This window comes from Poecilia mexicana, unplaced genomic scaffold (assembly GCF_051168715.1).
Source record: "Poecilia mexicana isolate PSO_F unplaced genomic scaffold, ASM5116871v1 scaffold_8, whole genome shotgun sequence".
Classification (NCBI taxonomy): domain Eukaryota; kingdom Metazoa; phylum Chordata; class Actinopteri; order Cyprinodontiformes; family Poeciliidae; genus Poecilia; species Poecilia mexicana.
Window position 1 is genome coordinate 19,520,292 of NW_028263377.1, and position 14,529 is coordinate 19,534,820.

The following is a 14,529-nucleotide window of genomic DNA, read 5'->3' on the forward strand; positions in this document are numbered from 1 at the left end:
AAAAAGCTTCTTTGGATTTCAGCACTATAAACACATCATGACTGATTAATCTTAGACTTTGTATTTTATCAAATGATTTTATCATTCATAAAATCTCACTTCATAGAATTGATCAAAAAACCTTTTTCATAGCTTATTAAAGCCAGTGATTCTTGAGAATAGGGACAAAACAGGTCATATGGATAAAGCACAAAATTTGAATAGAATATACACAAAATATAATTTTTTCAAATATCTGACTAAATTAACCTGGGTCATGTGAGCACAACAATGTATATTTTTCTTGTGTTTCCTGAATATTTTTTTATTTTAAACATTGTAGTCGGTGGATCATGCCTGTAAAATCCCTTGTCCCGGAGCATAAACAATTAAAGAAATACTAAAATTATATATTATGACAATTAAGTATAAGTAGTCATATAAATAATTATAAAAGTATCGATAAATTGAATTAAAAATCATTTTTATATATTTTCCAACTCCATTGAAATTTGTCTCTAGTTTTTGTCAACACCGTCAGACATGACGGTGTTATTTTTATAAAAATATAAAAATAAATATAAAAATGTAAAAAAAAAAAAAAATCAGGCATTATTGGGGGGCACCAGAACTTCTGAGGACCCCATGATCACTTCCTTTCTCTTCCTTTGCTAAGAGGGCTAGTTAGCTCTGGTTAGCATAATGTTATTCTTTAGTTTTTTTCTTCTGTTTTATTCCTAAGTTGCTTGTCACAACCATGATGTGTCAACACTATATCTGACAATTTTCAAAACTTTGATGAAATTTTGTGAAATAAAAGCTTAATTTTGGTAAACTGTAAAGATTTCATGGACCTGACCTCCTTCAGAATAACATCATATAAATTGAGGTAGTTTGGCTTTTTGTCAACTCCGTCAGATGTCAACTCCATCAGTTTTTATGACTCTTTCAGTGAAATTGTTGTCAAATCTCACTTAAATGTGCAATTAATTCATTTTAATGTATTTTACATAAATTGCATTACTTCACATGTATCAAGTTTTTCATTTTACTCACTAGTTTGTCACCACTTTCCATTCTGTCAACTCCGTCAAATTGACTTCTTTTTGGTTTTAAATATTTCTTTTATTTCTTGAGAAGCATTTGTCTGTAAAATGAGTAAAAATATCACTAGTAGGGTATTTTAAAAATCATTTTATATGTATTTTTGTCAGATGGTGATGACAAATTTCTGGGTCAGGTCGATTAAAAATGTAATTTTTTTTACACAGCTTCTTTGACAATAGCAAAGAACCTTTATAGCAGTCCATAATTCACATAAAGGCAATTTAATTGCACTGAATAAAATCAAGAGGAAGCTGTGCCTGTATGAATGTTTGGTACTTCCTTTTTTTATAGGTTTAAAGCAACCAACTTGTGTAATCTTAACAAATAAAAATGATGTGGAGACACAGAAAACATCTGCCTGTGTTTTGGTATTGAACCTTTGTTCTTTATTGTTATACACATGCCGCTATACACACACAGAGACGGGTACAGGATTTTACATAGAGCCAAACACCACCTAATGTGGGGTTATCCTGGATACCAGGGCAACAGTGGTCAGAACAGGAAGGCACAGTGTCAAGTTGAAATGGCACAGAAGAGGATAAAACGACAAAAGAAACAGTCAAGAGCAGCGTGAGGTGAGAGCATCTACTAATTCACATGCAAATGCAAGCCCAATTAATAAAATGCAGACATTTCATAGATGTGCTCCTCCTGGCAACACACACAAACATACTCAGACCTAAGTACTTATAATAAATGCATAATTAATACTTGGATATCACAAAGAAAAGCAACAATTCAACTTAAGATTACTTAATGACAATAACTTTTTTTTCCTGTTGCATGAAGTTTGAAAGAGAAATGAAAGGTTCTGTACATTAGCGTCCTAAAACCTGTCTGTGCAGTGGAGCCGTTGTATATTGTAGCATTTGTAAGAATGTTGCAAGAAGCAGGCAGCCATATTAATTCAAGGCACATAGATCTAAAACGCATGATGCTACACGTACTGGACCAAGGAAACTAAAGCTGCTGCTGCTGCTGCCACACCAACACGTGACTCCTTGTTCTGCAGCGACATCGTAAGCTAACACTTGGGTTGCCACAAAAAGACTGTACAGCTATCAGCCATATCAATGGCGGGTAAACTTGCCTTGCTATGTGGCTGTTTGTTCGAGGCTTTAACTACGTCTGGATTAGCCTGTAGCCATTTAAATAATGTGCATTTTACCAGAATCTATTTTTGTACTTTAAATATTATATTTTATACATATATAATAAGCAAGAATAGATTTTGAAGTACACATAATTCTTAATTGTATCACATTATCTGAAATGTAAACCACATGCTTAGGGTGAAATACAACAAAAAAAATAACTTCATCATATTCTTTCTCTAAAAGGAATGGATAAACTATTTTGTTGGAGTGCAAAAAAACAATCAGAAACGGAGAAAAAAAAAGTACAGCTTTCCCGACAAATTAAATAATCTTGGATCAATAATGTTCTGTGTTTCTGATCGTTCTAAAACATTAATACAAACTGCATTTAGAGCTTCTTCTCAAATTAGTGTTAGGATGGTTAGCTTGTGGCTAACTGTGCTTGAAAGCACCACCGAGAAAGGTAGTGGAAATCTACATTACAAAAATCACAACTCTGTCCAAGACACACACAGCTGAACACTATTGATGTTAATAAAATGTTTTGTTTTTTTTAAAACATGAAAACTGAAATATACCAGTCATTGAAAACGAGAGCAAAAACACCTTCAACTCGGCTCTCGGTATTCTCCTTCGAGTCGATGGAATGAACGGTCCGTTGTAATCCTCCCATTTTCTTTAAAGCCTCATATCAACAATCATTAAAACAGAAGCTCAGAGCTGGGCGGTGGGGGCATTTTGGAGGCCCTGTGTGAAAGCGACGAAGGGACGGGATCGTTGTAGTGAGGCGGAGCCGAGTCGGAGTCAGTTGAAATGTTCGTCTTCCATATGAAGGCTGCTTGTGGGACACAGGAGAGGCTGGCTGGAGCAGTTTGTGCTCTGACTCTTGAGGCTTTCCGTCGAGTCTGACGAACCTGCGACGGAAGACGTGGAAAAGTTGAAAGCAAAATCTCGTTGAGACTTTCATAAGATGCAGCGAAGCACAACAAACCGCGTTTAAAACATGTTTACAGCAGCAAATCCGACATATTTTTCTAGCTACAATAGACGTCAGTGAATGTAATCGCAGAGAACCACATTTGGTGGGAATAGGTGAAGCCTCCCTCGACCCCCAGTACAACCAGAAGCATAGCAGACAGGAAAGCTGACATACCGCGTTTATTCCTCCATACCAATGGAGCAGGAATCAGGACCTAGAGCTGCAAAGGGGGTGAGGAGAAACACAGAGGTAGGATGGTAGGAAATAGAAGAGGAGTGTTAGGAAACATGCAGAGGTGAGAGCACACAGGTTAGATGCAAAGCACATAGAGAACACAAAGTGTTTAGTTTAAGATCCTGATCTGGGGAACCAGAATAAAAAAGGTAAAGCCTTACAGAGTAAAAAGTGAGCAAGATGCAGGAGATTGTGTTTTAATGACGGCACTCTGATTTTCTCAGAAGTCCCATCGGAGTACGCTTTTGTCAAGCATATTTGAAAATCGTTTTAAAAAATGAAATCCCTTTCATTTCTCAACCAATTAATAAAATAAAAAATAAAAATCTTCCCGCTCCACAGAAGATTTCTCACCAGGCAAAGACAGATCCCCCGCTGGGTCGCTTTCTGCTTTGGTCAAGCTGCAGTGCTCGCTGCTGCAGTCCTGCAGGATGTCTCCTCCAGGCGGCATTCTGTCATCTGGATCACACACAGACAATGTCAAACATGCTACGGTGTCTCTCTTTGCTGACGGCCAGATGCAAAAACAAGGAAAAAAAAAAAAAACAAAAACAACTAACCGTCGTCTGGAGAAAGGGATTCTGCCACATCTTCGGTGGCTGTAGCCTGGAAGAAAAGGAGACAAGAGTGGGTGTAAAGTACAGATAAAATTCAAAATAATAATATATAAAAAAAAATAACTGAGGCATATTACATCTGTGGGAGCGGGGCTGCTGGAGAGAAGTGTGTGTGGCTGCGCATCAGACATCTCAGACAGCTTCTCTTCATCCTCCTCCTGGATGGGAGAGGATGGCGATCTCAGGGTGCTGGAAGAAAGATGATCATTAGACCAAGGCCTAATGAAATAAAACACTTTAGTTGCATGATTACACTTTCCTTTGAGGAGTGAAAGCATAAAACCATTTTCTATCTTGATCGAAGGCCGAGTTTTGTGCCTGAGGACGTTGGCGCAGCAGCATTACCTGTCAGGTGACTTGCTGACTTTTCCTTTCTGAAGACTTCCGTCGCTTAAATGCTCCGGAGAGCTCAGCTGCCGGCTGTCTCCTCCCAGACTCCCAGAGAAGTTGATTTCGTCATACAGCGGCGCAGAGGGGATGGGGGGAGACACCGACCGCAGGCCGTTCAGCGCCTCCAGCAGGGAAATGGGTTCGAAACCAGGCGGGACCGAGTCGGAGCTCTGCGACACGGTCACAGACGGTTAAAGAGGGAGGTCCTGGTCAAAGAATAAAAAGAAAAATAAACAACACCTACTGAGTGCTCATCATGGTCCATAGTTTGAGCCAGAACAGGACTGAAGGACACAGGAGAGAGAGCTCCAGGTTTCTTCCTCACGGCTCTTATCTGCAGCAAGGCTCTAAAGGCTGAGAAAATGTTAAAAAAAAAAAAACACTAATTAGAAATTACTGGGCCTTATTAAACACACGCTGATCTGGTTTAAAAAAGTAGCGCCTCCTACGCAGCCTGCAGATGGGACAGTTGTTGGCCTGATAGCGCAGGGTGTCTGCGCAGGAGTTGCAGAGACACAGGTGTCTGCAGGGCAGGATGAGTGTGTCTCTCAGGTCGGACAGACAGACGACGCACTCGTTGCTGTTGTCGCTGTTCTCATCGTCAGACGGCTGAGAGAAAAGAAAGGAGAAAGTGACCAAACAAAGCGGAGGTTTCTGAGCATCCTTGTTACCGCACGCAAAAATGTTACTATGAGATACCTTGGTCTCTTGGTTGTTTTTGTTCTCGATCCCGTAGATTTCCTGGAGGAGGTAGCTGACACGGTCCACCTAGATAACACCAACAGAAGGAATCTGACTGTTCTGGCTACAGAGACATCCCACAAAGGATTCGCTGCCTTAAACATCTCAATAACTGGAATAAAAATGTTCTGAGAAACAGAGTTTGGGTTTTTTTAATCATTTAAGCTAACTTTTCAATAGTATTCTAACGTATTAAAGTAAATATAATAATGTTAAACGTACGATTTGCTTCTGCTTCAGAGGCTTGACGGAGAAACTGCCGTCAACGTGCTGCAAGACAAAAAAAAAACCTTTTAGCTCACATGAAAGCTCCGTTCACTTTTCTCATATGTTTTTTTTTTGTTTTACACCTACTCTTTCAAATGCTGCCAAAAGCACATGAGCATGTCCAAGACAATCTAGAAAGATAACCGAATGAGGAGTCATTAGCAGCTAAAACGTTTGGTGTTGATAGAACAGAACAGATTAGCTTCACGAGGCTTTACATAAACCTCGATGACCCACCGTCCCCTTCATCGACCACAGCTTGGATTACCATGGGAAACACTCCTCGGTCCAAATCAAAGTTCAGCTGCAAAGCGACATTTTCCACACGTTAACTGAAAGCAGTTGACACGTTAAAGAAGAAACATCTTTATGTGAAGTGGGATCTTGTCGCAAACTCCAAACCTACATCTTCCTCTTTCCACTCGCTGAAATCGATTTTGAAGGACGGCATGGAGAACTGCTGGCTCACCCCACGCTTGTAGTGCACCGTCTCTGAGACCAAGGTTGGATCCTTTGGGCTGTACCTGTACACACAACACCACTTCATAAAATGTCTTTTCAGAGTAAACACCCCCAGCCCATCATGTTCAACCCATGCTAAGAAAAGACAACAATGACTTCTTTTTAAATTCATGTTGTTTTCAAAGATTACGTCAGTGTGGAAATGTCAAACCGAGACTTTAATTAGTAACTTCAAAAAATGTCACCACACAAAAGAAAAACACGTGTCAGAAATATCTGATCTTAGGTTTCCTCAAAGACTTTAATGCAAACTGTAATTTGCATCTTTATAAAAATCCACCTATATGAATAAATGTATAAATGCTGTTAGGTAGAATTTGACACCATCATAAATGAATAGTCAAAACATTTTTTTCAGGGTTCTTGCTGTTAGTTTTAGACAATGTTCTGTGAATTAAAAGTGACAAGATCTAATTCCTACATCGCCATCCCGTTGGAGAACTCCTCAAACGCCTGGCAGTAGAGCGTTATGGCGACCCTGGCATCAGCATCAAAGGTAAACTCCACGCCGTACTGGACCTTGGGTTTCCCGCCATCCTCCACCAAAGTGTCCGAGTCGTCTTTGTACCTAGAAGCGAGTGGTTTGACGTTCGTTAACAGAAAATCTGTGCCCTGAAACTTTCTCATGTTGGGACTCTTACCTCACTAAACGGAGAGAGTCCTTCCGTATGTTAACCAGACTCCTCAAGGTTTTCACTGGTTCATGGGGTGCAGGTGTCACATATGGAAACTAGAAAAATTACCGTAAAATTAACATTCAAATAGAATCACTGACTACTGCTAAAGTCTTATAAAGACACAATCCTGAAATCAGATTTAAACAAATGTGAGACTTTACCTGCACTGGCCTATTTCCAAGAAAATTCAGGTCCATGTTTTCCCCAAAGAGGTATCCCTCTGGATGTGGAGTATCAAATTTCTCTCCTCCCATGAAGAAATGGCTGGCGAAGTAATTCCCTGGAGCAGAGAGAGAAAAACTGATAAGTAACTAAATTACTGCCAATATGAAATGAAAGCATTGTTCTTAACAGGATATAGAGGCTCATAAATTCTGATAGTTACTGCACAGGTGGAGGCACAGTAAAAAGAGGACAATATTTAACTTTGTCGTACCTGTACACAAAACAGCTATTTAAAACGGCAGCTTATGATTTCATTCAGAAAATAAAAATGTTAAACAATTTTAAGAAGTTTGTTAAATTTAACATCAAAATACTGAGTCCTCTTGGTTTTAACAGGATAATTTGTATTTGTTTAGTTATTTTAGGTCAAGTTATGGCACATATAATAATAGATGTAATCATTACAACGTGATCTGACGGCTTTATTGTAGACCAAGTGGTTTTACCGTAACACACCTCGGTCATTTATTTTCAACACGTGATATCGTGTCAGAAAACATTAACTTGTTTCCAGGATGACACGTCCAATATAAAAAAAAACTGTCGTTATGTATCTATATAGCTGGGAATCAACCGTGTAAAAGACGCTACGAAACCGAGGTATCAGAAAATGTATCCAGTTTCTTTACCAAAAAGAAAAAAAGTTGTTTACTAAAGAGAAACTGCAAATCAATTACCAGATTTCGGGGGAAATCGATAGGCCGAATTTGCCTGGATATCGATGTCTTCAACACCAGCAATCCTACGACTCAGGATGGACCCCATCTTCCTCTTAGCTACAGTTAGCTGCTAGCTAACGGCACGACGGCAGCTCTGATTAGCTATGGTTCGAACCAAGACAGGTGTCCAGACGAATAAAACATCCACCAAAAGGAAAAACTGTCGTCAATTCGGCATTTTTCACGATGTGTTTTGTTGGTGACGGAATTGACAAAATGAAAAAAAAGCTAAGGGCGAGCTGTTGTTGTTGCTACCGACGTAACGACGTAGTAGGCACTAGAGCTGATTGGCTGCTAGTTCAGGAAAAGAGGGCGTTCGCTTTGTTACAAGGGACCAGCCGGTGTTCTGGCTATCTGTGCTACCTCGTCAGGTTTTCCTACCGTACCACGGATAGACGTCTATCTGTCGGTACTAGCGTCTAAAACTTCTACCTTAATTTTTACAAACCGAAAACTATAATCTTATCATTGGATAAAATTCTTTGAGTGACGAGTCTGAAGTGGAAGTTTAGGAGTTATGCTTAGCATAGCACTGGAACAATTTAAATACACGACAAAACCTCAAAAATATCACTTCCTTCATAAGAATATCCTATCCATTTAAAAAAAGCTATCGCAGATGTTTGCCCAAATCTTTTTATGTGAATAGCCTACCTTTTAAAAAAAATATTTTAAATACAGAGGTGTTTGTAAGAATGAAATAGTATCAGACGGGTGAAACATGTTTTTAATGAAAGTAAATAAAACACAGACATCTACAAATACAATCACTGTACACCCGAAATGATAGTGTATATTAAGCATATCCTACACCGCTATTACACAGCTTCAATAGCTCACATAATATCGCTACCAACATGCTTTATTTAGCACACAAGTAATTAATCTGTTATTTTACGGGTTTCTTTATTGTCCCGGCAGACCCGACCCAAATAGAGGAATGAAGCCTCTGACGGCTCTTAGGATCACTGGGACACTCAAACGCCTCTACCACGATAAGGCCAGAAGGTGGCGCTCTGGTGTTTCTAACTAAACAATGACTTTAGTTGGAAACGAAACCTTTTCTAACTAAAAAGTTTAGAAACTGAGCTTTTTGTTTTCTCAGTTATTTTTCTCTCCAAGGTACATCTGGTCTGGTGTCGATTAGCTGTGGTTGCTTCCTGAAAAAGGGCATTGGCTGACATGATGCTGCCATCACCTAACCGTTCTCCCTCTCCTTTTCATTTCCATGAACATGGAAAGTTCTCCTGATCAGTTGACCTGTTGTCGCATCTCTCCTCTGTCTTCTCTCAGCTCCAGTTGGTCCTGCCACATGGCTGCTACTGAGCCCGGTTCTTCTGCTGTTGGGTTGCTCCTGTTAGAGGGGAGTTCTTCCTCTCCACTGTTGCTACATGTATGCCCTGTATGAGGGACTGTTGTAAAGTCAAAAACTCAACACAAGTGATTTGCTGTTGTCAATTTCGTCAATACAATGGTTCTGTTTCAAGATCATTTATTTATTTATTTAGATTTGCAATAGCTGATTTGATATTGCGGTTCCCATGGAATACCACTAGAGGGCTCTAACGCTGGCTTCACTCTGCCTAGAATCTTCTGGCAAACAGTGTCTGTCCTTGCTATTTTAATTATTTGTATTAAAGCTTATGTTTTACGTATTAGATTTATAATAGAAAGGAAATGATAATAATAAATGTCAGATAATAAACGTCAAAGTTTTGTAAAAATTGGAATTCTAAACAACATATATTTTTTAGACAATTCTTTGACATTTTACATTTCTCAATTTTATGATGGTTAGCAGTCCATTATGAAATGTACAAATATAAAAGGGACATCTGCACCAAATATTGCATATAAAACATTTATCTAATTGGATTTTATAGATACAATTATAATTTTTTTTCTTAATATTTCAGGAAGAGCATATTTTTTCTTGATTCTTTTGAGTAAATTGTTAATGTTAAGTATTTCACGATATAATTCAACCTTTTAAATTGTGATGCTTTAGATTAAATTCGTCATTTTATTAAACACTGTTTAATTGCTTCATTTTAGAACAAATAAACTTTTTTCACTACTGTGTCTTCTTTTTTCTAGACCACAGTAAAAACAAATACCCGTACTTTGCAAAGGCTTTCAAGGGTGCAGGGAAAATACCTTATTTGCCTTTTTGACAGGGCATCAAAATACACCAAAACACCGATGTACATCATGATTAATGACGTCAGTGTAAATCCGTCTCAACGGATGTCGAAACAGCTAACGTCAAACAACTTCAGCTACAACACGGTTCGGTGCTGTTCTTCCTAGAATAAGGTAATGACCTTTCCAACTTGTTCCTATCTCCTCGTATGCAGCGACCGAAGAAAACAATTCTCTCTACTTGTTTTCCAAGTCAGTTTTTATTCTCACATCTTCGGCGTTTAGTTTCTATATCTAGAATGGCGACGCTAGCTAGCCTTGTAGCTAACGACAGCTAGCTTTCAACGATTGGGTTCACAGTTAAAACGCGGCGACGTCTTGAAGTTGCTTTAGCGGCTGACCACTAACACACCCCGTCAGTCCTTTCACATTCGTATGAAGGAACCTGAAATAAACATGTTTTTAACCAGACGTTTAGCCTCTGAAAGCGATGTTCTTGTTAGCTAGCATGTATGTTAACCGACAAAGATGTAACCAATTTGTTTTGACTAAATTATCCACCTTAATGTTAAATCAGTGCGGACTTCCGCTTTTATATATTATGTAACTAGTTATTCGTGGTGTTGCAAGTAGCTTTGACCAGGATTATCTCCGAACAGCCTACATTTTGATTTTACGATACTATTTAGTTTGTTTCTTGAAACTAATAAAGGTCTTGCTAAGTAAGGTATTTTAATTATACAGACATTTATTTTTAATAATATGCGCATAATGATAATAATAAATAATTAATAATAATGGTGTAAACATACCGAAATAAACAAACAACTTTGTCAAAGTGGATTATTTTTATACGGATTCTGATGTTTGAGGACAGTTCAACAGCTGTGTTGTTCTCCAACCTTAAGTGTATGAACAGTAGCATATAATCCTTCTGTAACTGTTACTTTATAGTGAGAAATTTGCACTCATGTTAAATATTTGGTTTAACAGTTGTCAGTTGGCATTAATTTATCCACAATATTTATTTTATTTTACATGTAAAAGGCACACAGAACTAACCAATGACTTGTGACGGAGTTTCTTCCACACATGTGCTGCTGCAAATTGTGACAGGCCTACACTTAACCCCTGGATATATATTATTTAGCTTGAGAGAGACAAGTACTTTCTGGTGAAACTTGAGATAAAAGATTTCATGTTTTATTCCTCAGCGGTAAACCCGACCCACGCAGCTTTGATCAACGTAGCCGAGCCATCTGTGAGCCCAGATCTCTGGCCAGTATGTCCAGTGACCCTCCCCCTCCGTACCCTGGAGGTCCCAGTGCCCCCCTCATTGAGGAAAAGAATGGACAACCTGGTAATGAAGGGAAAGTTGCAAGAGTGTGCTGAATGTTGATGAGCACTGTAGTTTAGTTCTCTGCGTGAAATAATAAGTTCTAGCGAGTGATCCTTTACTTTGCTCTGTTTTGGATATACACAAACAATGTTTAAACACTGGTTGTTGTAAGGGTTTGGTATTAATTTTCAATTCTGTGTAATATGAAATATCTTTGAATACTTCTCTGATCTGTACTCTGTGACGTATCCACTTGACTTTTGTTGATCAGATATTTTATTTTGTGTATATTTTAGATACAGTAAGAACTACTCAGCCACAAGGACAGCCCCTACTTCCCGATTATGGCCCTCCCCCCTATGAAGGTCCACAGCCAGGCTTCCTACCGCCACATGTTCCAGGAGAAGGGCCCATGCCCATGCCCATGCCTATGCCTCCACCAATGCAAGGTGCCACATTTTGACCTGAAATATCAATAAACTTCTTGTTTCTGTGTTTCTGCTTCTTTTAATCATTCAGTCTAGCACCAGACTCCCCTGGAAATTCTGACTTCACATATTTAGTGTCTCTGGAGTATGTCAGAATCCAGTCATGTTTAGGTGTGACTTCAGTTTCATTTTACTGGCAGAATCAGTTGTGTAACCACAGCATTTCACACGACTCATAAATTCATCATATTCCTACTTTAAGTTAATTTTTGTTTGTTTGTTTGTTTGTTTGTTTGTTTTGTTTTTGTGTTCTCCATGATCCTTCCAATCAGTTTTTTTATGTTAATACTTTTATTCCTGAATGCAATCTTTGCAGGTATGGCCTACCCACCACCTCCAGGTCACTTTGCTCATCCAATGCCTCCACCAATGCAAGGTGCAGCAGCCTTTCCGCTAATATCAGTAAATACTGATCATCATACCGTCCTTGTGTGTATTTGGGTGAAAAACTGTCAGTGGAGGTGTTTACGCTTTTTTTTTTTGGCTCAGCCTTTAAAAAACATCAGTGGTTATCCATTTTGCCTTTTATTTTTATTTTGAACCTCTGTAAAGTTTCTTTGTGTATCCATATTTTTCTGTTGGTGTCGTCACTGGCCTCAGATTTATTTTATTCACACAATAATATGTAACCACATCACCCAAAAGCATCATCAAATTCTTTCCCTGAATATAATTTCCGTTTCCTCTACAAGGTTAGACCAGTCCATACTTAAGTTGTTTTTTTTTTTCTTTTAACGCTTTAATTGATTCTTTTTCTGCAGGTGGGCCATACCCACCACCACCAGGTCACTTTGGTCAGCCAGTTCCGGGACAGATGGGTCCGGGCCCCGGTCACTTTGTCCACGTGGGAAGTCACACGGCGACCGTCCTGGCTCCTCCGGGTGCAGCCACCACTGTGACGGTACTGCAGGGTGAAATGTTCCAGACGTCGCCGGTGCAGACCGTGTGTCCGCACTGTCAGCAGGCCATCATCACCCGCATCTCTCATGATGTCGGGCTCATGAACACACTCTTCTGCCTCTTCTGTTTCTTTGTAGGGTAAGTTCAAAGTGTTAACTAGTGGATGAAAGAGTTATGACATTGATAACCTGTTTCAGCCACAGTTTAAAAGTAAAGTTTAATCTTAAGTAGTAATTTAACTCAAACTGTTATGAGAAATGTGAACATATTTACAGTGGGGGAGGGGGAATGAAAGCAGTGGGTTTAAAGAGTATCACACAAAATATTTAGTTTGCAAACGTCTCATCTGTTGCGCAGATGTGGAGCGTATTTCCGCAATCTTCCATTTGGCTCCTTGCAGTTACATCAGAAGCTCTTTTACTACTCTTTTCTTGGAATCTCTAAAAATGTGGAGACCAGTGCTGATTCTTTTCATGTTTTTACTGAACTGAAATATCCTCTTCATCGTTTCAGTCACGAATGGGGATCCTGATTAAACTTGTCTGCAGGTGTTTGATTGTTATATTCTTTTCTTCTCCTTTGCTCCCAGGTGTGACCTTGGCTGCTGCTTGATTCCCTGCCTGATTGATGACCTCAAGGATGTGACACACACCTGTCCTAACTGTAAGGGCTACATCTACACATACAAGCGCATCTGCTAACCACCGACAGTGTTTCGCCACAGAGCCATGTATGTGCACACACTCAAAACTCTCAGCTCCCCCTGCTGGTAATGACAGCAGCCTCCACCCTTCGCCCCATTTTTGCATAGTGTTGTCCCCTTCTTATAGTAAATAAAGTTGTCTCATAAACCCACAGGATAATTGCTGTATATACCTTCCACATTCTTCTAAAATGTTTAAACAAGGATTTAAAATGTACAAAACCTCTGAACTGACAAAGGGCGTTAAAAGAACCATGAAATAAAAGGCTGCAGTCGCACACAGACTGCTGTAAGCCTACAGACATTTTTTTATCTTATGCATGGAGAAGAAAAAAAAATTGAGTTAGCCTCATTTAGCAAAAGCTGTGAAATTGCTTATTTCGTTTGAATTCTTATGTTAATGCTACCCAGTCTGAGTTGGTGTTTTTTTTTTTTTTTGGTCTCATCTTAAAATATTTCCCAACATTTATGTTAACTAACCCAATTTTGTCTGTATATCATATTTTCCTCATGTATATTTGTCTTGTTTCCACTGATTTAACGAGACCCAATTATAAATTTAAACGGATATTTATATTACATGCTATATTTATTTTTGTTTAGTCACTCAATGTTCAGTGACTTGCTGCTTTTCTGTTACCAGCTCTCTGTCCATTTTGTGTTTCGTTTTAATAAACTTAACATTTGCACTTTATTTTAAACTCCACTGCTAACCCTTTTGTTGTGAAAATGTAATGAAAAATATTATTGGGCTTTTAACTGAGTGAATCTGACTGTATGTGCACTAATTGAAAACATATTGAAGGTGGCAGATGTGTTTTTGTCTCTGATTTAAAAAAACAAACTGCATGACATCTTAGTAAATGACTTCATGTTGGCAGGATGCACTTCTACAGATTGTAGATTCAATATAACCCAAAATAGAACATTGTAAGAAAAAATTTGAGCAAATTCAACAATGGCTCATGTTCTTTAAGACTAGGTGCATTGCTCAGATGCATGTTAGATGACATACTTTTAAGCTTCGATTAAGATTAAAAATATTGCAAATCAACTTCCACTGAATTGTCTGCTGCCAGTAAATGATCAGTGTACCATCACTGCATGCCCAATCCTTTGTTCACTAATGCCTATCAAGAGTTCATCTGCTTGATTTTTACTTTAAAAAAGTTATTCTCCTGATTAGCTCCCTGACTAAATGTGCAACTGACTTTTTTTTTGACTGACAAATCAGTGTAAAACCTTTGAGCTGAAAGATTGCAACAAAATGTTCTTATTGTGAAAACTGCATTGCTATAATGTCTGTGATAATGTACAACAATGTAAGACAGTTTACTTAACTGTTGTACACAGGTAATATTTTATCAATAAAAGTCATAAAGAAATCTCTTATCTTGAAG

General features: G+C 38.6%; 2 protein-coding genes across 6 annotated transcripts; one reads left to right on the plus strand and one right to left on the minus strand.

Annotated features, from left to right (window-relative positions):
• Positions 1-1,449: 1,449 nt before the first annotated feature.
• On the minus strand, positions 1,450-7,840 carry mgrn1b (mahogunin, ring finger 1b). 4 transcript variants are annotated; one of them, XM_088007647.1, is made up of 17 exons: positions 7,516-7,840; positions 6,775-6,893; positions 6,578-6,666; positions 6,358-6,504; positions 5,821-5,938; positions 5,652-5,718; positions 5,502-5,545; positions 5,370-5,417; positions 5,106-5,174; positions 4,856-5,015; positions 4,651-4,760; positions 4,362-4,576; positions 4,094-4,235; positions 3,960-4,005; positions 3,754-3,858; positions 3,340-3,385; positions 1,450-3,100 (listed from the first exon to the last, which is right to left on the minus strand). In XM_088007647.1, exons 1-16 carry the CDS (start codon positions 7,601-7,603, stop codon positions 3,345-3,347), a joined length of 1,608 nt encoding a protein of 535 aa, XP_087863773.1. In that variant the 5' UTR covers positions 7,604-7,840; the 3' UTR covers positions 1,450-3,100; positions 3,340-3,344. The 4 variants fall into 4 exon arrangements, with proteins under 4 accessions (XP_087863773.1, XP_014869160.2, XP_087863772.1 ...); XM_015013674.2 differs by having other exon boundaries at positions 4,094-4,205; positions 7,516-7,838; XM_088007646.1 differs by lacking the exon at positions 3,340-3,385 and having other exon boundaries at positions 7,516-7,839.
• Positions 7,841-9,751: 1,911 nt separating this feature from the next.
• On the plus strand, positions 9,752-14,514 carry cdip1 (cell death-inducing p53 target 1). 2 transcript variants are annotated; one of them, XM_015013682.2, is made up of 6 exons: positions 9,752-9,873; positions 10,914-11,059; positions 11,335-11,487; positions 11,843-11,902; positions 12,288-12,564; positions 13,016-14,514. In XM_015013682.2, exons 2-6 carry the CDS (start codon positions 10,984-10,986, stop codon positions 13,125-13,127), a joined length of 678 nt encoding a protein of 225 aa, XP_014869168.1. In that variant the 5' UTR covers positions 9,752-9,873; positions 10,914-10,983; the 3' UTR covers positions 13,128-14,514. The 2 variants fall into 2 exon arrangements, with proteins under 2 accessions (XP_014869168.1, XP_014869170.1); XM_015013684.2 differs by lacking the exon at positions 11,843-11,902.
• Positions 14,515-14,529: the final 15 nt, after the last annotated feature.

Bases quoted from the DNA above. Each gene is read 5' to 3' on its own strand.
- mgrn1b (XM_088007646.1), bottom strand. From the start codon at position 7,603: ATGGGGTCCATCCTGAGTCGTAGGATTGCTGGTGTTGAAGACATCGAT. The intron at 5,939-6,357 runs GTAGGAATTAGA...TTGTGTGTACAG, and splicing joins TTCTCCAACGGGATGGCGAT to GTACAGCCCAAAGGATCCAA. The intron at 5,016-5,105 runs GTATCTCATAGT...CTTTTCTCTCAG, and splicing joins AAAACAACCAAGAGACCAAG to CCGTCTGACGATGAGAACAG.
- cdip1 (XM_015013682.2), top strand. From the start codon at position 10,984: ATGTCCAGTGACCCTCCCCCTCCGTACCCTGGAGGTCCCAGTGCCCCC. The intron at 11,488-11,842 runs GTGCCACATTTT...CAATCTTTGCAG, and splicing joins TATGCCTCCACCAATGCAAG to GTATGGCCTACCCACCACCT. The intron at 11,903-12,287 runs GTGCAGCAGCCT...CTTTTTCTGCAG, and splicing joins AATGCCTCCACCAATGCAAG to GTGGGCCATACCCACCACCA.